General features: G+C 44.0%; 1 protein-coding gene across 1 annotated transcript in view; it reads right to left on the bottom strand.

Moving 5' to 3' along the window:
• Nucleotides 1-2,042: 2,042 nt before the first annotated feature.
• LRRC9 (leucine rich repeat containing 9) overlaps nucleotides 2,043-20,896 on the bottom strand; it is a 1,004,248-nt gene continuing 985,394 nt past the window's right edge. The window contains 2 exon segments of the mRNA XM_029598189.1: nucleotides 2,043-2,077; nucleotides 17,387-17,579. Of these exon segments, the coding sequence (XP_029454049.1) occupies nucleotides 2,044-2,077; nucleotides 17,387-17,579 (227 nt within the window). The 3' untranslated portion in view covers nucleotide 2,043.

The following is a 20,896-nucleotide window of genomic DNA, read 5'->3' on the forward strand; positions in this document are numbered from 1 at the left end:
ATCTTGTTAAATTATTTTATGAAACAATCAATGTCAAGTGGAGAAAAGCTAGCAAGAACTCCTTGAAAAGAAATTGGTAGCCCATCATTGGTTGGATCACATTGTACAATACAGTGGAAATATCTAATGAAGCTTTTTATGGAATAGTATAATAACAGCACAGTGACAATGATCGTGCTTGCATTTCAGTAGAAGGCATACTAATTTAAATAGGATGTTTGCCCTCTATTCACTATTATACCTATGTAAGCTCTGAAAATGAATTCTCTTGTTATCTGTAAGAATAAGCCTGCATACCCTACATTCATTCATGTTGATATGATTCACATTGAACAACACTGGAAGTCATCTTTTCAATAGAGCTTTAGATCACCATATTCACCATATATATTAGCATGTAATAGTGTTTTATTTCTGTCTTATGTGTAAAATGAAATTACTAGAGATGAGATGATTTGTTGGATTGTAAATACCATGATCCAAAAATGTAGAACTACAATCAGAATTTTTGGCAAACTATTGGATTATGATTGGATTCTGTCAAACTTAAATTTTGATTGTGGATTGCAAAACAAAAAAACATCCCTCTTTTGAAAAATATTTAGATGCAGCTCTGCATGTTTGGATAATGATAATCCCCAAATTGGCCCACCTCTAGAAGTAATATGCAAAAAGAGATGATGGTTTTCTATTGGATAAATTTACAGAAATGTTCAAGTTAAAATATTTACCAGAATGGCAGAGCACAAAATTCATCTAAATGTCAGCTAGCCCTACTGTTGATGTTATACATAAGTATGTGCTTCATTAACTTAAAAAACGTGATTAGCTAACTATGACACTGATGTACTAATGTGAAAAATTATTTCACAAAAGCGTTTTTTGTGGAAAAATATCACAAAATTCTCACAAATTCACAAAACCCTAAAGTGTGAGTGTTGTGTGAAATTTTTCACAGAAATCCCATTTTAAAGAATGTGTTGCATAAATGCCCTTTGCAGTAGTAAACTTTCACATGTAGTCTACTACGCATGACTATTTATTCAAATGCCATGTTAATGAGCTGCAGTGAATCAAAATCATGCCAAGCAGCTCATTAATATGGCACACATGCTTTTGCAAAAAAAAGAAAAAAAAACCCACAACAAAAACCCCAATATCTCAATGAGGAGCAGTTCTTTCTTCTGGTGGGCCTGGGAAGCAGTGGTTTGTGCAAACTGCTGTGGGGATTTAATGGGGTTTTGCTGGTGGAATTAGTGGCCCACAACCCTAACCCCAAGCTCATCTTGGGCCCTAAATGTAAATTCCTAACCCCTGTTAGAAGTCCCATCTATTTACCCTCCAAAATCAAGCAAAATCCCAATTAAAGGTTGAACATCCCCCGCCCCCCACACTCTACTCCTGTGCTCCAAAAAGCTTACTCCATCAAAGGGATGGGCGTCTGAGGGTAAGCGCAATCCTCACCCACTGCAAAGGAGCTCCTGAGGGCAGCCGGTGCTGAGGGGGGCAAGGGGGGTGATGCAGGGAGTGATCAACTCTTAATTGGGATTTTGCTTGCTTTTTGAGGGAACAAGGTGGTGGGGCTTCCTAAAGGGGTTAGGATTGTACATTTAGGGCCCATTAATGGCTTGGGGATAGGGGTGGGGGGCCCTAAGACTACCAGGTAATTTCCAATACACTTGAGCGGACAGGTGGTACCTCACATGGGCTGTGAGGTCCCTTTAAATCTCCATGGCAATGTGCATGAACTGCAACTTCCCGGGCCAGGTTCGTGTATTGCCACGGCCAGAAATGCATGAAAAAGTTCTTGTGCAATTTTGTTACAAATGTTAATGAGCTAAATACTATGAATTAGTACATTGACCTCTAATTTGTTCACTAGAATCAAGAACTTTAAACATACTTGATTCAAACCTCTTTCGCTCGTGTATAAAAATATTTGTGCCTTAAAAGGTCACTGTTAGTCAAAGGTTTGACTTGACCCTCCTGTAAATATAAAAAGGACATGTAATCCATCATCGCCTTTTCTTCTGACTTTTCCGTTCAGTTAGGCTTTGGAGTTCCATTGTTTGGCATCCTGTAAATAAGAAATATTTTAGTCAGTACTATTTTGGAAATATATTGAATTTTTTTTGCTAAATACTGCAAACTCTGAGGATAATTTTCAAACAGCTGGCAGAGGGCAGAAGTCTATATGAACCTGCATGCCCATAATATACCACAGACTTTGGCCTGAATTTTCAAAGTGGACTTACGCACATAAGTCATCTTTGAAAATTTGTGGGTTGTCCCAGTTATGAATGCATATATACATGCAAGAAATTATATCTGCTCTCCTGCATGTATTCTTTTTTTGTGTTAACAGCATAACAAACACATATCAACTGTCAAATAAGCCATAACACAAAACTGATTTTTTTACATTAGGAACTCACCTTCTCCCCCTCCCCACCCTGTATACCATTCATGTATTACAGGGGTCATACACAAGGTTCAACTATCAATGCTGGTGTTCAATTATTATAATAGCACAAATCCTTCATAAACAGTACATTTCAAAAGGCATCCTTCAACTCTACTTATCCAATATCATCCACTCATGATGCACTCCAGGCCACATATGGAAACCAAACTTTCTCAAATTTAGATACAGAGTGCCTCTTAAGAGCAATGAACTTGCTTAATCAATACATTTAATCTAATCACTTAATAACAGCTGCTAAGGGAGGAGCTTCAAGCTTTTTCCAATGTGAGGTTACCTCACATTGTGCAGCTAAAAATACCTGCTGAACCAATAAAGCAAAATTGCTTACCTTGTAATAGGTGTTATCCCAGGACAGCAGGATGTAGTCCTCACATATGGGTGACGTCACTGACGGAGCCCTATCGCGGGAAAACGTCTGTCAAAGTTTCTAGAAACTTTTGACTGGCACTGTGAGGGCACTGAGCATGCCCAGCATCCCATGATATTCTCTGCCACAGGGGTCTCACTCTAGTCTGGTATGTAGCAATAAGCTTTAGCAAAAAATAAAATAACAAAAGGTAGAAGACCCAACTCCGCGGGATGGCGGGTGGGTTCTGTGAGGACTACATCTTGCTGTCCTGGGATAACACCTATTACAAGGTAAGCAATTTTGCTTTATCCCAGGACAAGCAGGATGCTAGTCCTCACATATGGGAGATTAGCAAGCTAGAGGCTGAGTCATTTTGTATTGAGGCAACAGTGAAGTATTGTTGAAATGAGTCAGCCAAAGATCACAGCAGGTTGGATGTAGAAGGAGTTGGGATTATACTGGAAACAAGTTCTTTAAGACAGATTGTCCGTAGGCTGAATCTTGTCGTCCTTGTTTGTCTAAGCAGTAATGAGCTGCAAAGGTGTGAAGAGAACTCCATGTTGCTGCTTTACATATGTCAAGAATTGGCACTGAACGATAGTGTGCTACTGAGGTTGGAATCGCTCTTACTGAATGTGCCTTTACTCGTCCTTGGAGAGGAAGGCCTGCTTTTTCATAGCAAAACTGTATGCAATCCGCTAGCCAATTGGATAGAGTATGTTTATCCACTGCTTAACCTGGTTTGTTTGGATCATAAGAAACAAAAAGTTGATTGGATTTCCTGTGAACTGCAGTGCAGTTTAAGTAAAAGGATAGGGCACGCTTACAGTCCAAAGTATGTAAGGCCCGTTCACCTTGGTGAGAATGAGGCCTTGGAAAGAATGTGGGTAAGACTATGGATTGTTTCAAGTGGAATTCCGTAACTACCTTGGGGAGGAATTTTGGATATGTAAGGAGAACCACTCTGTCATGTAGGAATTTTGTATAGGGTGAGTACGTGACAAGTGCTTGTATCTCACTAACCCTTCTAGTTGATGTAATGACTATGAGGAAGATAGTCTTCCATGTGAGAAATTTTAGATCACAGGAATCTATGGGTTAGAAAGGAGAATGCATGAGTCTTGTTAAAACCAAATTCAGGTCCCATTCTGTGACTGGAGGCCGAATTGGTGGTCTAATTTGAGTTAAACCTCTCATAAACCTACTGACAAGAGGTTGTGAGGATATTGGTGCATCTCCCATCTTGTTATGGTAAGCTGAGATTGCACTTAAATGTACTCTGACAGATGAAGTCTGGAGACCAGAATCTGAAAGATGGTATAAGTAGTCTAGGAGAGAAGCAGTGGGGCAAGTGAAAGGATCAATATTCTTTTGTCTGCACCACAAAGTGAATCTCTTCCATTTGGAAGAATAATTCTTTCGTGTGGAAGGTTTATGTGAAGCTATAAGCACTTGAGATACATTGGTTGAGAGATTGAGTGGTTGTAAAATCAAGCTTTCAACATCCATGCTGTCAGGGATAGGGACTGAAGGTTGGGATGGCGCAACCGACCCTGATCCTGAGTTATGAGAGTGAGAGCTACTCCCAGATGAATTGGATCCTTGACTGAGAGGTCAAGAAGTGTGGGGAACCATACTTGTCAAGGCCAGTTCGGGGCTATGAGTATCATGGACCCTTTGTCCTGTTGTAGCTTCACTAGAGTTTTGGTTATGAGAGGTATTGGAGGATACGCGTATAGTAGGCCTGAATTCCAAGGGCGAGCAAAGGCGTCCTTGGCTGGCTGGTTTTTCTGTTTGTGTAGAGAACATAATTTGTCCACTTTGTGATTCAGATGTGACGCAAAGAGGTCTATTGTTGGTTGTCCCCAACTCTGAAATATCCTGGTCGTTACTGAGGGATCCAGGGACCATTTATGTGGTTGAAATTGATGACTAGTCGATCCGCCACCACATTGTGAATGCTTGCCAGATAAGTGGCCCGGAGGAACATTGAGTGGTTCAGGGCCCAGCCCCAAATCTGTGCAGCTTCTTGACAAAGGAAATACGAGCCCGTACCTCCCTGTTTGTTGATGTACCACATGGCTACTGTGTTGTCTGTTTGGATCAAAACAGTCTTGTGTGAAGTGAGAGGAAATTTAGTTGGTATCCTCGATATATTATGGAGAGGACCCATTGGTAATGTTAGCCAATTGTTGTAGAATTGAGATATCTGGCCTCCCACTGGGAGGTGTGGGTGGGGATTTGAGAGAAGGCTGAGTTCTCTGGATAAAATTTCAAAAACCAGTGGTAGTACTTATTTGCGGAGCAGGCTGAGGCCTAGACTGTCTCTGCTGTCTTGGCTGCAGTCTTTGTTGAGTCCTGGCAGGGCGAGATCGAGATGAAGGAGGGTAATATCTCTGCTGCCTGTAAAAAGGTCTTGTGGCGTCCCTCCTTTGAGGCCTACGCCGACTGTGCATAGGGGGATCCTGCGGGAGGGAAGACAACTGTCTGAGTGTTTCTGTATGCTCTTTTAACAGACACACAGCATCTTGGACTTTAGAGCTGAAGAGGTTGTCTCCCTGACAGGGAAGATCCACCAACTTGTCTTGCACCTAGGGTCTCAGATCTGAGGCCTTGAGCCATGCCCATCATCTGGCACTAATGCCTGATGCAGTTACTCTTGAAGCAGTCTTGAACCCGTCATAGGCTGCCCGGACTTCATGCTTTCCGGCCTCCATAGCCTTATGAATGATGGCTTGGGCAGCTTCCTGGTATTCAGTAGGAAGAGATGGGACAAATTCTTGAATTTGTTTCCATAGGTTCCTCTGATACTGGGTCATATATAGGTGATAGGCAGAAATCCTGGAGTTCAACATCGCTCCTTGGAAGACTTTTCGACCCAGGGAATCGAGAAATCTATGTTCTTTTCCCGGGGGGTTAGAGGAATGTGTTCGTGTTCTTCTTGACCGCTTTTGAGCCGATTCCACAACCACAGAGTGGTGAGGAAGTTGCGGCTTCTGATATCCAGGCGTGGATTGTACAAGGTAAGTACTATCCATGCGCTTATTTACTGCTGGGACAGAGCAGGGATGTTCCCAGAGACGGTGTTGCAGTTGTAAAAGAACATCATATATAGGAAATGCAACAATTTGCTTTGGAGGGTCGACAAACTGGAGTACCTTCAAAGTCTGTTGTCTGATGTCCTGCTCTGCTTGCAATTTAAAGGGGATGGAGTCCGCCATCTCCTGTACAAATGTGGTAAAAGTGAAATCCTCTGGAGGAGACTGTTTTCTGGCATGTGGTGGTGATGGGTCAGACATAAAGGCTTCTGAGGATGTATCCGAGGCGGTGTCAGACCAAGTGTCATACTCCTGAGTTTGTTGATGAGGTGTGGTAGTCCTAGGAGGAGGAGGAAGACCAGAAGGTCCTGGTAAAGGTTCTTCGAGAGGAGTGTCTTCTGGATCCTCTTCTCTGGGATCAGATGGCAATGAGGCTAATAAATCCTGGTATCGTTTGGTAAGGATACTATGCAGCACTGCTTCTGTAGATCCTGAAGCCTCAGGACGGTGTGGCACTGTTGGTGGATGTTTCGGCATCAAAAATTTTAGTGTGGTCGATGCCTTCTTGGTAGATACCAATGTCTTTTTGCTGTGTTGTAGCATCGGTGCCGTAGTGTAGATGGATATCGGCTGTGGAACCGATGAAACCATCGACATCGATGTTGGTAAAAAAGAGAACATCGATGTGGGAATCGTCATCGAGGACATCGGCGGAATCGACGTCGCTCGCATCGGGGTTTTCCCCGGCATCGGGAATACTCCCGGTATCTGTGATGTCACTGACATCGAACATGTCATCGGTATCGGTACTACCGGCATCGGTGACGAGAGTGATGTAGGGGACGTCACCGGCATCGGCGTCTTCGCCGGCATCAGCGTGAGCGCCGGCATTGGCGTGGTTGCCGGAATAAGAAAATTATTCCTTACCTGCTCATTTTCGTTCCTGTAATACCATGGATAATTCCAGACGATGGGTTATGTTCCCTGTCCAGCAGATGGAGTCAGAACAGAATTCTGAGGGGAGGTGCTATATTACCTCATCACCCTCGTCATCATCCCCAGTATCTAGCCTAGCAAAGCCAAGCCCAAGAGGAAGAGAGGGATCAAGTAACTGTATCGAACTAAATTTAAACTGTTAAAGAACCAGAACGAGAACCTCAACAGAAAAACTTGCTAACACATAAACACTGAACAAAAACAAAAAAACTCTGAATGTTAGAGCGAGCAGAAATATGAGGAGAGCAAAGTCGAGCAGAGATAGCCCACCCTAATTAAATCCTTCAAAACTAAAAAGGGGAAGGGTGTCTGGAATGATCCATGGTATTACAGGAACGAAAATTAGCAGGTAAGGAATAATTTTCTTTTCCCTGTACATACCAGGATCATTCCAGACGATGGGATGTACCCAAGCTTCCCTCCTATGGGCGGGCCGTGGATAGCCCTGCTCGGATAACTTGATCCCCAAAAGAACCGTCTGGAGGTGCAGAAACATCCAGACGATAATGCCTTGCAAAAGTATGGAGAGACTTCCACGTCGCCGCTCTGCAAATCTCCTGTACTGAAACAGAGCTAGACTCTGCCCAGGAAGCCGCTTGAGCGCGAATGGAATGGGCCTTAACCCTCAAAGGAGGTTGTTTACCGGCCCCAATATAAGCCGACACAATCGACCCCTTCAGCCAGCGAGTGATAGAAGTCTTGGATGCCATGTGACCCTTTCTAGGACCCGACCAGAGAACAAAGAGATGGTCGGATAGACGAAACTCATTGGTAACTTCCAAGTAACGCAACAGGCATCGCTTAACATCCAAGAGACGTAAATCCCTAGGATCGCTGGAATTGAAGGAAGGTAACTCCACTGACTGATTAATATGGAAGGCCGAAACCACTTTGGGAAGAAAGGATGGAACCGTGCGGAGAGACACTCCGTCGTCTGAGAAACGAAGATATGGTTCTCGACAGGAAAGCGCCTGTAGTTCCAATATGCGTCGCGCTGAACTAATTGCCACCAAGAAGATAGTTTTAAAAGTCAGATCCTTAAGAGAAGAAACTCGCAAGGGTTCAAAAGGTGAACCGCTAAGTGCTCGAAGAACTAAGTTCAAATTCCAGGACGGACAAGGAGGACGTAAAGGAGGCTTCAAGTGACGTACCCCTTTGAGGAAACGACCCACATCAGGATGAGAGGAGAGACGCGACCCCTCACCACTATGTAATAGGGCGCCCAGAGCCGCGATCTGTACTCGAACCGAGTTATAAGCGAGCCCCATATCCACTCCTTCCTGTAGAAAGGAGAGAATTTGCGAAACGGACGCATTGGTTGGCTGAATATCGTGAGACCCGCACCAATTTTCGAAGACCTTCCAAACTCAGACATAGGTGACTGAAGTAGATCTTTTACGAGCAAGCAATAAAGTCGAAATGACCTCCTCTTGATAGCCTCTGTGCCTCAATTTTCGCCTCTCAAAAGCCAGGCCGCTAGACAGAAGCGATCGGCCTGCTCCAAAAATATGGGCCCCTGCCGAAGTAGTCGTGGAATGTGGCTGAGATGTAGAGGATCTTCCGTGGCCAGGAGAAGAAGATCCGCAAACCACGGTCGACGAGGCCACTCCGGCGCAACTAGAACCACTGGGCCGTGGTGCTTCTCTATTCTTCGAACCACCTTTCCCACGAGGGGCCATGGTGGAAAGACATAAAGTAGGACGTGCCGCGGCCAAGGCAGGACTAGAGCATCGATTCTTTCTGCGCCTCGTTCTCTTCTGCGGCTGAAGAAACACGGAGTCTTTGCATTGCTTGCTGTGGCCATGAGATCCAGGTGGGGAGGACACCATCGGGAGATTATCAGGTCCATCGCCTCCCCCGAGAATTCCCACTCTCCGGGATCCAGTCGTTGACGACTTAGAAAGTCCGCCTGAATATTGTCTACTCCTGCAATGTGGGAGGCTGTCAGGCGCAACAGATGTCTTTCCGCCCAATGCATTAATTTGTCCGCTTCCAAGAATACTTGAAGACTTCGTGTGCCCCCCTGTCTGTTGATGTAGGACACCGTGGTCGCATTGTCGGAAAGGACCCTGACCGCTCTGTGACGCAGCCGAGGAAGGAACCCTTTTAACGCCAGACGTACCGCTCTGGTCTCCAGTCGGTTGATGGGCCACTGAGCCTGTTCCGCCGTCCATCGGCCTTGCAGAGAGCTCTCCTGACAGACCGCTCCCCATCCTGAGAGGCTGGCATCTGTGGTGACCACTGTCCACTCCGGTATGTCCACAGAGAATCCCTGAGCTAGGTTTTGGGATTCTAGCCACCAGTGAAGACTGTTGACGGCAACCATCGGGATCGGGAGTACCATCTGGTAGTCTCGTGAGGATGGCTTCCATCTGGAGAGCAGAGACCTCTGAAGAGGGCGGAGGTGGGCAAAAGCCCACGGGACAAGATCGATAGTGGAGGCCATTGTTCCCAGGAGCTGAAGATAATTCCATGCCGTGGGTTCCTGAAGATCCAAGAATCGGAGAACCTGATCGCGAAGGGACTGAGCCCTTTCTTTCTTGAGGAATACCATGCCTTCTTTCGTGTCGAAATGTGCCCCCAGAAAATCCAGGGACTGGGAAGGAACCAGGTGACTCTTGGTATAGTTGACAATCCACCCGAGAGACTGGAGCATGCGGATGACTTTTCTGACCATCCGGCAACCCTGGTCCCATGACTTCGCTCGAATGAGCCAATCGTCTAGGTAGGGATGCACCAGAACGCCCTGCCGACGCAATGCCGCTGCTACCACTACCATGATCTTCGTGAAAACCCGTGGAGCCTTTGCCAGACCGAAAGGTAAAGCCCGGAACTGAAAATGCTGACCCAAGATCTTGAACCTTAGGTAGCGCTGATGATCCCTGAGAATAGGAATATGCAAGTAGGCCTCGGTGAGATCCAAGGAAGCTAGAAATTCTCCTCGATGAACCGCTGCTATAACTGACCGAAGAGTTTCCATGCGAAAACGGGGAACCCGAAGAGACCTGTTTACCATCTTGAGGTCTAGGATGGGACGAAAAGTACCCTCCTTCTTTGGAACCACAAAATAGATGGAGTAATGCCCCCGACCCAAATCGGAGGGAGGGACCGGTGATATCGCTCCCAGTGTGGAAAGTCGGACAAGAGTGGAAGCGACAGCTTCTTGCTTGTAGCGGGATCCGCAAGGAGAGAATAGGAACTTGTCTCTGGGAGGATGGACAAAATCCAATGCGTAACCGTGTTTTAGAATATCCAGGACCCACTGGTCCGACGTAATTTGGACCCACTCGCTGTAAAAGAGAGCAATCCGACCCCCCAGCCGGGGAACCGGGACGTGGGTCCGTCTGGCATCATTGGTTTGTCTTGATGGAGGACGAATTAGAGGAACCCCGTCCCTGACCCTCCCTACCGGGACGGCGCCCTCAAAAGGGCCGGTTCCAGGAACCTGAACGAGAGGACGGGTTCCGAGGAGCTTGTTGACGCGTGTTACGTGTCCTCCGCTGATTCCTGTATCGATATCTAGAGGAAGAGTAGGAAAATCTTGAGGACCGTGGATGGTCTTCCGGAAGCTTATGCACTGAATTTTCATTCAGAGATTTAATGATCTGATCCAAATCTTCCCCAAAGAGAAACTTACCCTTGAAGGGGAGGGATCCCAGGCGAGTTTTAGAGGATGCGTCCGCCGACCAGTTTCGCAGCCAGAGTAGACGTCTAGCTGAAACTGCCGCTACCATGGAGCGGGCGAGGACTCTGAGAAGATCATAAAAAGCATCCGCCCCATATGCCATCACGGCCTCCAGCCGGTCCGCCTGTAGGGCCTCAGCTTCTGGTAAGTCCTGTGAGGTTAGCAACTGCTGTACCCAGCGCAGACCTGCTCTCTGTGCCAGAGCACTGCAAATGGACGCTCGCATACCTAGTGCGGAAACTTCAAAAATCCGTTTGAGAAAGACTTCCAACTTTCTATCCTGAGTGTCCTTCAGAGCCGTACCTCCCGTGACCGGTATGGTAGTGTGTTTGGTCACTGCTGATACTGCCGAGTCCACGGCAGGAACCTTGAGGATGTCTAGAAAATCCTGTGGGAGTGGATAGAGCTTTTCCATTGCTCTACTAACTCTGAGGGTCGCCTCAGGGGTATCCCACTCCCGGGAAATAAGTTGTAGAAAAGAAGGATGGGTAGGAAAAGCCTTGGCTAGAGGCCGTAGACCAGCTAGAAGAGGATCTCCCTTTCTGACGTTTGGCTGTGTGCCAACCGGTTCCGGGGGGGGGGGGGGGGGGGGGGGGGGGGGGGGTCGATGTCCATTTCGGTCAATATATGAGGAATCAGGTCCTCTAATTCTTCTGATTGAAAAATACGTAGAATCCTGGGATCATCTCCCTCCACCTGGGGAATCAAGGAGGAATCGTCCCCCGCCGGGTCTCCCGAAGGGTCCCCCCCCGGGCACCCAGCCGGAGCTCGAGGTGTTCCTAAAGTGTCCTTGGAAGGACCAGGACTATCACCCAACTGATGAGCATTCCCTTGAGAGGGAGGCCCCCGTTGCAGTGCTGATAAACGTATCAATTTCTGAGGAGGAGGAACCGGAATATCTATAGGAGCATCCCTGCACTGGAGGAAGGCTTTGTGCATCAAAACAACAAACTCTGGTGAAAAAGCAGAAAAGCTTCCGGGAGGGGGCCCAAGGCTTCTCCCTCCCGGTGCCCAGAATCTCCCATGGTCAGCTGTGTCTTCGGAGGGGGTGCAGTGATAGTCAGGGAGTCCTCCTCTGACAGGCCCGCTTCGGAGTCTGTCATCAAAATGGCCGCCGTTCCCGCGCTCAGCTGGAACGGGGCTTGCCGTTTTCGAGAATCGTGGTTAAAAGCTCCTTCGGTGTCCCCCTCAGCAGGGCAAGTCTCCCCGTCGGGGAGACAGCCCGAGCAATGCCCCTCCCTGGAGATTTTAATCCCCTGCCGGCCGCAGGTGACACAAGCCGGATGCGGCATTGGAAACGATGAGGGAATAGGGGGAGGGGCGGTCAAGCGCGGTAAAGTCTCCCTCACGCTAGAGTAGAGCTCTGAAAGAGCAAAACCCCCCCCCTGCCGACCCGAAGGACCGCCGGGGTATGAAACTTCCCGGTAGCCGGCAGCCCCGGGGAATGTACTTCGCGGGGCCGCGGGTCAGACTTGTTAGCGTTGTGGGGGGGGGGGGAGGGGGAAGGAGGGGAGAGGCTGGACCACCAGCGTGCACCCTCAGTCAAAAACTTCGACGAAAAACGCTGAGGCAACCTGAAATTTAAATAAAAAAAGAAACACTTACCCCAGCCGAACACAAAACGGGAGAGAGAGAAGTAAAGAGAGAGAGAGAGGCCTGTCAGCAAGACCCGGTGAGGTAACCAACTGTCACTCCACCCTTGAGTTCTGTCAATAAAAATTTTTTTTTTTTTTTTACTTCTCCCAATTAAAGAAATTAGTATGGATATATAAATATATATATATATTTTTTTTTTACTTGATCCCCAAAGAAAAATGAGAGAAAATCAATAACTAAGGTAAAGTTGTGGGGAACACAGGTTCCCCCACCCGCATCTGCTGGAGTCAGAAAGATACTGGGGATGATGACGAGGGTGATGAGGTAATATAGCACCTCCCCTCAGAATTCTGTTCTGACTCCATCTGCTGGACAGGGAACATAACCCATCGTCTGGAATGATCCTGGTATGTACAGGGAACTGAGTTTTCAAGGCTTCCATCACTGCTTCTCTGATAAGTGCGGACAAGTCTTGTGAACTAGGTGGAAGGATTGGCACCGATGGAGGAGTCGATAGCGGTGACTGTGAAGGCGGTATCGATGTAGGTGCGGACGGTAGCGGTAGATCCGTATCTTTATGCCGCTTCGCGCTCGGTTCCCCCGGGGAGGGGGAACCGGTGACGCCGAGGCTCGACGATGTTTATGTTTAGGCCGTGTTTCGGTGACTGACCTTGCCAATGACGTCGACGGGGCTGGCGATGCAGCATCTCCAGATCCTTCCAGTCGACGTTTTTTAAGGAGGAGTTTCTTTGTAACTCCTGTTGGAGATGATTTGGTAGATGTGGAAGGCGAGGGAAGGAGTTGAAGTTGGAAAAGATGTGCCATCTTTTCTTGCCGAAGTTTTCTACCCTTCGGAGTCATCTCCTGACATTGTTGGCATGATGAGATATCATGCTTCTCGCCCAAACAGACTACACATTCTAGATGTCGGTCTGTACCTGACATGGTCCGATTACAAATCGGGCATTTTTTGAAACCCGAAGCCATGTCAGTATCGACAGCCGTCAATGAAAAATTTGTGTGAGAAAAATCTCGTTTTTACAATGTAAAAACGCTATCAATTTGTCACTGTCCGTGACAAAAGTGAGAGTGAGATCCCAAATGGGGAAAAAGTGTGAAAAATAATTGACTTTCCAGTCAGAATTGTGAGTAAACTCACAGGGCTCCTATCTCCGCAATGCTTACAGCAGCACGGAAAAACGAAGACTAGAGTGAGACCCCTGTGGCAGAGAATATCATGGCATGCTGGGCATGCTCACTGCCCTCACAGTGCCAGTCAAAAGTTTCTAGAAACTTTGACAGAAGTTTTCCCGCGATAGGGCTCCGTCAGTGACGTCACCCTTATGTGAGGACTAGCATCCTGCTTGTCCTGGGATAACTATAGTAACTGATCATCTTGTGTAATGGGTATGGCAATAATTAGTGCCTAGGCAATTCAGCAACTGCCAGACCTGTAATTAAAAAAAAATAAAAAATCCTCCCTCAAAATGTAGTGATAGTAGTGCATTCCCCCTACCGCTCCACACCCTCTCCAACATATGCTATCTATATGTGGGTATGTTTTATTTGGCAGCTCCGACATTAAATACCAATGCAGTAAAACTTTATATCCATTCTCCATAACAAGAACCAAAATGGAGCTCTTTCTCGTACACACAAAAGAAAGATCCCTCTCCTTCTCAGATATAACCACTCCCAGATCTTTCTCTCACGCCCTTATATGCGCAGGAGGTTCTTTGATCTCTAGATTCAATAAATCATATAATTTTGTGATAGCACCTTTCAGCTTATCGGACTGGTTACAAAAACACTCCAGGTACGTTTTACCCTGATGCAAATCTTTCTTAATCGCTGCTGAATTAAAAAAATGTTGGGTCTGTTCACATAGATAATAGTCTTTAATGCCAAGATGAAATTTACTAGCCAATTTATCCAGGCTCAAAATATCTCCTCCTTCCCATAGATTCTCCATGCAAACAGACCCTGCTCTTTCCAACTCTGAAATGATCCTGAGACTAAACCTGAGAATTTCATATTATGATAAAGTGAAAAGCTACAAAAATAGTGGTACAAAAATTATCTTTCTACACCATTGGGTCCAAAGTCTCAAAGTGTTACGCCCGTCGGTCGCAGAGGGCTATGACCACTAATGCTCACCTCTTTCTTTGCTGACTTAACACCCTTGGGGAAAGTGGCGGCCTCCGCCAGCTACTGCCGACCTGCCTGGCGTCCCCGGGACAGTGTGGGTGCTGCCGACCGCCATCTTGATTCCGGGATCACTCAGGTGCTCGCACAGGCCAGTCTTAAGCACATCATGGCAGGAACTTCGGAGGCGTCCCTTCCGGATGCAGTCTTCACTCCATGATACTTAAGATGGCTGGCCCTGCCTACTGACGGGTTAGCAACGAGTTTTCTCTTTGCTGAATCCGCTCCGCTCACTACGGATTTCCCATTCCAGTTCCTGCACCTTTGGCGTGAGACGCTCTGGGTACCTGCTCTCGGGTGCCCTTCCTCGTCTCTGGCTATCTGCTCCTCAGAGGGCCTTCCTGCCTTTGACTCCTGCCTGTCCTCATTCCTCGGGACCTCTACTGGAACTCCCTCATTGTGAGTACCCTTATGCTACAGACCACTACTGTACCATCTTTGTTGTGGAATCCTCTCCAGTGTACCCCGTGCTGCGGGCCACTAACGTACCCTCTCTGGAATTTGTTGCCAGAGAATGTGGTTAGTGCAGTTAGTGTAGCTGGGTTCAAAAAAGGTTTGGATAAATTCTTGGAGGAGAAGTCCATTAACGGCTATTAATCAAGTTTACTTAGGGAATAGCCATTACTATTAATTACATCAGTAGCATGGGATCTTCTTAGAGTTTGGGTAATTGCCAGGTTCTTTTGGCCTGGCTTGGCCTCTGTTGGAAACAGGATGCTGGGTTTGATGGACCCTTGGTCTGACCCAGCATGGCAATTTCTTATGTTCTTATAAAACATCATCTGCATAGGTGGAAAGCTTGTAAGTCTCTTTGTCCACATCCATACCATAGATATCTTGGTGTTGCCAGATTGCTAACAAAATAGATTCTAAAGCCACATTAAAAAGAAAGGGGGACAGGGGGCACCCTTATCTAGTACTTCTATATAATTCAAACTGAGAAGAAAACTTGTCATTAACATAGAGGCTTGCCATTGGTTGATGATATAGAAATCTAACACCAGTTAGGAAAGTGGACCCAAAACCAAACCAATGTAATACAGTGAAAAGATAATCTCACTCAACCCTATCAAAATCTTTTTCAGCATCTAAGGAAAGAGCAATCAATGGCGAGGAGTTTAATTTGGCTAGTTCCAATATATGAAGAAATAAATGAAAATTAGTGGATATATAGTGATATTTAATAAAGCCAGATTGGTCTTTATGGATTAAAAACTCCATATAATCAGCCATTCATAAGGCTACGATTTTAGCTAAAATTTTATAATCTGTGTTAAGTAACAAAATTGGTCAATAGTTAGATACTAATTTGAGGTCCTTTCCTGCTTTCGGCAACACTACTGTACAAGCTTCAGAGAAGAGGGTCTGACGCCGGGGAAATCAGTAGATTGGAATAATAAGTATGAAGTCTGGGAACAACTGATTCCTGAAAAGCTTTATAAAAATCAACTGAGAAACCATCTGGGCCTGGTACTTTTCCCCCTGGTACTTTTCCCCGTTGAAGAGTAGAGAGGGTTTTAGCAATCTCTTCCATTGAAAGAGATCTGTCCAATGCACTTTGCTGATCTGAATTGAGGGAAGGATGATTTGACTAGGAAAGAAAGTGATTAATAGCAGATAAAGGTGTAAGAGATTCAGATTTATATAGAGTATAATAAAAATCCCTAAATTCTCTCAGTATTTCAGAATCAATAGTAAGCAAACAACCTTCATCAGTATGAATCACTTGTATATGCTTCTTTGTTTTCTTTTTCTTTAGATAATTGGCTAAAAGATTACCACATTTATTATTCTCAGAATAATAACTAGCCTTCTCGACAAATAACCATTTCCCAGCTTGCCACTTAACATCTTATTGTAATCACATTTTGCATTCTGGAGAAGGAGAGTAACATGATCAGAATGCGAAATATGAGCCTTTGACAACCAATCAAATTGAACCTTCTTTGCTGTCTTTCAAAAAACATTAATAGGTTGGTAAAGGAGTGGCTATTTGCATGAGGTCAATCTCCTTTACCAAGCTATGAGCTATGGAGCAGAGTGGTGGTGATTGGATGAGGCTGTTGGGAAGTGTATTTAAGTGTGGGTTATCAGATGATTGACTGAAAAGGAAAGAACTAAGATGGAGAACTCAGAAACAGCAGTTAAATGACTAGATCAAGAGCAGATAAAGGTCAAATTTATATGTTATGGAAGCAGCCATGCTGGTGAGTAGAAGTGGCAGAGCAGAGTTGAAGGTCAAAAGGATGAAGTAGAGGTTAAGACAAAAAGAGTGTAGCTGATCAACTGAGGCAATAGAAAAGAGAAGAAGGTCAAATTTATATATTATGGAAGCAGCCATGCTGGTGAGTAGGAGCAGCAGACAGTTGAAGGTCAAAAGTAAAGATTAAGGCAAAAAGCATGTACCCATTATTCTACTGCCCAGGTAAGGGATAGGATTTCCAAACCTCTCTAGTTTAATAGCCCCCCCCCCCCTTAGCCCTGACCCTTAAAATCCCATTGATCTATTTATCTTTATTTTATAACTTACACATCATCCATAGCAGAAGTAAAGTTACGCGGCAGGGACCCTCAGTGCGCGCCTGCGTGCATATTTATGCGCTAATTTCAAGGTGAAATCCAGGAATGCCCATGAACCTCCTCTTTTTTGGAACTTTACATCTGTGTATTTAGCGGCAAATATGCACGTACTTGGACAGCTTTTAATATCTGCTCGGTGTGTGCTGGCCCAACTTGTGCGCATATCTTCCGCTTTTGGTGTGTGCAGGGCTTTTACAGTTTACATTTTAGTTAGGTGCCATATTAACAAATAACAGGCACCTAAATTTGGCTGAAAAGAGGTTCCTAAATTTAGGTATTCATCTTTTTTTTTAATATCATCCTCTAAGTTATTAGTTACCTCAGTGAAAGTCATTTTATTACTCATCAAATTTTGTCCAGAGAAGAGAGAGAAAAATGCTTCAAGATATAAGAAGCTATGGAATCCACAACAGAAATAATTATTTTGTATTTGTTGTCACCATAACCCTTACCTGATCTCACGTTCTTGGTTGTTTGTATGAAGCTGGGCAGTTGATTGCATAGGTAAAGTTCGAGAGAAGGCACTCTGTGCCAAATGTGTTGGAGAAATGCTTCTTCCTCCTTTAATCTGTCTAAAGGCTATTTCTGCATGGATACTTCGAGGATTATGTACCATACCAATAGCTTGAGGTTTAGATTTTTTATCTGAATTAAAAGATTTATAGCATTACTCTTTCAAAAAATAAACATTCAGTATTTTATACAAGGCTGCAAATTCTGCTATATCATTTGGCGTTTCTCCTCAATTTCCCTAACTTATTGTTCCATCTCACCTCTTGGAAGAGGAATTGAGAGCAATTGCATGGGGAGAAATGCTCCATTGTATTTACAGGGTCTTCGGGCTAAGCTCTTAATTGTATTCTACTTCACGGGGTGGGTAAATGGAAGAGGCAAGGGACATTTAAGATTGTTGGTATCTGCACTGCAAGTTTCAGTGCCTTTGTTGAAATTGATCCTGCATGTATAATTTACATAAATATAAAAAATGATGAGTTGCATACATTAAAAGTGTTTCAAATTTCTACCCATGATATCACTAAATAATATCAAACAGCTGCAAAGTAGTTGCTAAGTTATTCGTTTTTCTCTTTTGCTATTACAAAGCTTCGATTCAGGTTAAAAATTGTTTTTACAAAGTTTATGAAAATAAATATGACAAGGGAAGTAGAGAACAATAGTATGTTTGCATGCAAATATGTTGAATTAAAGGGAAATTCCTATTTTCAAAATTCAAGGTGGCTTATTATTGAGCCATATGAAAACTCCCTACTGTTCAGACAATTTTAAACACAAGCAATCTGTGACCACTGAAGATAACCTAACTGCAACTGCTAACAGCATCCATTTTGTGCTAGTGATATCACAGGAATGGTGTCAGCGTGCCTTTTTTGCCATGGGAAATAGGTGGCTTGCTGATATTATTGATTACACTAGACTCACTAGGGAATATTTTCAACTTAACTGATTTTTTGAGTTAAATAAATTTAAACATTCCTTTAAAGAAACAAAAAAGTTAATTTTAAAACAGCATAAATATTTTCAGTTTATACAAAAATGAATTTGCTAGAAATCTATGGTTAATAAGCATGTAAAGCAAAGTTGCTTATCTGAAACTGTTGTTCTTTGAGAACAGCAGGATAAGCAACCACACAAATGGGTAATGTCACCAATGATGCCACAACATGGAGCATTTCTGGAAAGCTTTAGAAAATTATAAAAAGCTTTTCTCCAGCATGTATGGCACTTCCCGCACAGCAGCTGCTGTGCACGGGTGTCCCTCTCAGTTCTATATAATTGTTTTATAAGAAGCTAGCTTCAAAAAGAAGATAGAAAGTATGTGTGACTCCTTATTTTGCTAGGCTTAGAGAACATCTGTTACAGATGGAGAAATTACTACTTACCTGATAATTTACTTTCCTCTAAGGAAGGCAGGCCAATCTACACAAGTGGGTTATGCACCTCTACTAGCAGATGGAGATGCAGTAAAACTGACTTGCTGATGTCATGGATATATAGCCCTGCCCTATGAAGAATTAGGTTAAATTATTGCTTTAAGAAAACTGCCTCATGTTGACTAGTAAATGGAATAAAAAAATGTAAATGCCAAAAAAGCATTTCCAAGCCTTGAATAAAACCTCCTCTCACTAGCACTAACTCGTATGCAATAATGGAATGTAAACACGAATCAACCAACCTCAAACCCTCTCTCACTAATTCCTGCTGAATATTTATCATACTATTACCATTCACAACTGTCATATTTATTCATTTGATTACCTATGTACCGTTTCATAGTCTTATTTTTTCACTTGCTATTCTAATGTATCAATAGGCTGAAATGTAAATATTGTGCTGTTCAATTTCTCCCCTTCCATCCCAAGTTTATTTTCCTTGTTTTTTGTAACTTTCCCTCTCCCTTTTTCTGATTCACTGTATTTAAAGTTCAAGGTTCTTATTGAAAATATTGTTTTTTACGTTACGTTATGCTTTACACTCCTTGTTATTTGTAAACCGGGTTGATGTGATGCCTATCATGAAACTCGGTATAACAAAAACAATAAATAAATAAATAAGAAGGCCTGAAGAGAGAAAAATGTAATTGTTAGCTCAAGGCTGAGAACGGTATGGGAATGCAGAGCAAATGTGAGATAAGAAAGGTGCCAAGAAAGTTAAACAAACAAAGTACTGAGTAAGCAGAATGTGTGATGTCTGAAAGGCGCATGAAGGAAAATTACCAGCAAACGTAGGGGATGAGCGAGGGGAGGGGTAAGCATATGCGAGCCATGTTTAACAGTGTATAAAAAGACTAAGGCAAATTTAAAACATTGAGTAAATTGGCATTGCTCACGAAACAGTATATTCTGTAAGATGAGCTCCTTTACTCCCATAAGGAAACACAATCTGATTTTCTTATAGATTCCTCTATCTTAACTTTGTATGCATGCATGAAATAAACAGATACTGCTATAAAAAAAAAATAAAATAAATAAATTTCTTATAAGATCTCTAAGCTACTTAATAAATGTTATGTTTTGAAACTGAAAGTCTGTTTCATCACTGGCTATCACTAGGGAGGAAACCAGGCAGGGTAAGTTTCAGGGTTTTTAACATTTAGGTAGCAGAGGACGGTTGGAACAAGCCACTGTTAGGCAGATATTGAACTCCCTGAGTGCTTGGAGCCTCAGTTAATGATATTGAACTCCCTGAAAGGTCAGGTAATGATTTGAACTCCCTGAGTAATGCAGCCCTCAGGTAATGAACATTTGGTGACCCGCGTGATCAGATGAGATTGAGGTAAGCAAAAAAATTAAAGAAATAGCACTCGCCATCGTGATTACAGGATGAGATACGGGTTAGCGTTGAATCGTGAGAAATCGCACTCGCCATCAGTATTAGGGTAGTAAACATGAGCAGTCAAGATCGTGGAATCTGGCTGCAAGACCTAACGGAGCCAGGGGCACGATTAGGCACCACGTGCGATTTGAGGCCACGTATTTTTCCTTATATATGTGTGTATTTTTATTTACATTTATTGTAGCTTGAAGTTGGCAATTTGTTTTTTCTAAGCATTCTAAGTTTACATTCAATTATGTCATAAGGTACAGGATCCCCCAGTCCCCTAGCATTAGGTTGTGAATTATTCCCACTTGAATTTACAGGAAAGTCTTTAACACGACATTTGCATTATTTTAAAATGTTTATGGTTACATGGGAGCGTAGGATAGGCACCGGATTAGATTCCCAGAGTTCAGGATCAGTTCCATGCTCCCCTCCCCCTTACGAGAGTAAAGAATTAGGATTTAACTCCTGGTTAGGCTGTAGTACAGGGAACCTTACATTTATAGTCTTAGACTGCTTATTTTTGTTTTTATAATTTGTAAAACGATTTGTATGTTGTCCATAGTAGCTAATTTTGTTTGAAGACTGTAGTTTTTCAGCCCCTATCTCTTACAACTGTTGTT

The sequence above is a fragment of the Rhinatrema bivittatum genome, chromosome 4, assembly GCF_901001135.1.
Source record: "Rhinatrema bivittatum chromosome 4, aRhiBiv1.1, whole genome shotgun sequence".
Lineage (NCBI taxonomy): Eukaryota > Metazoa > Chordata > Amphibia > Gymnophiona > Rhinatrematidae > Rhinatrema > Rhinatrema bivittatum.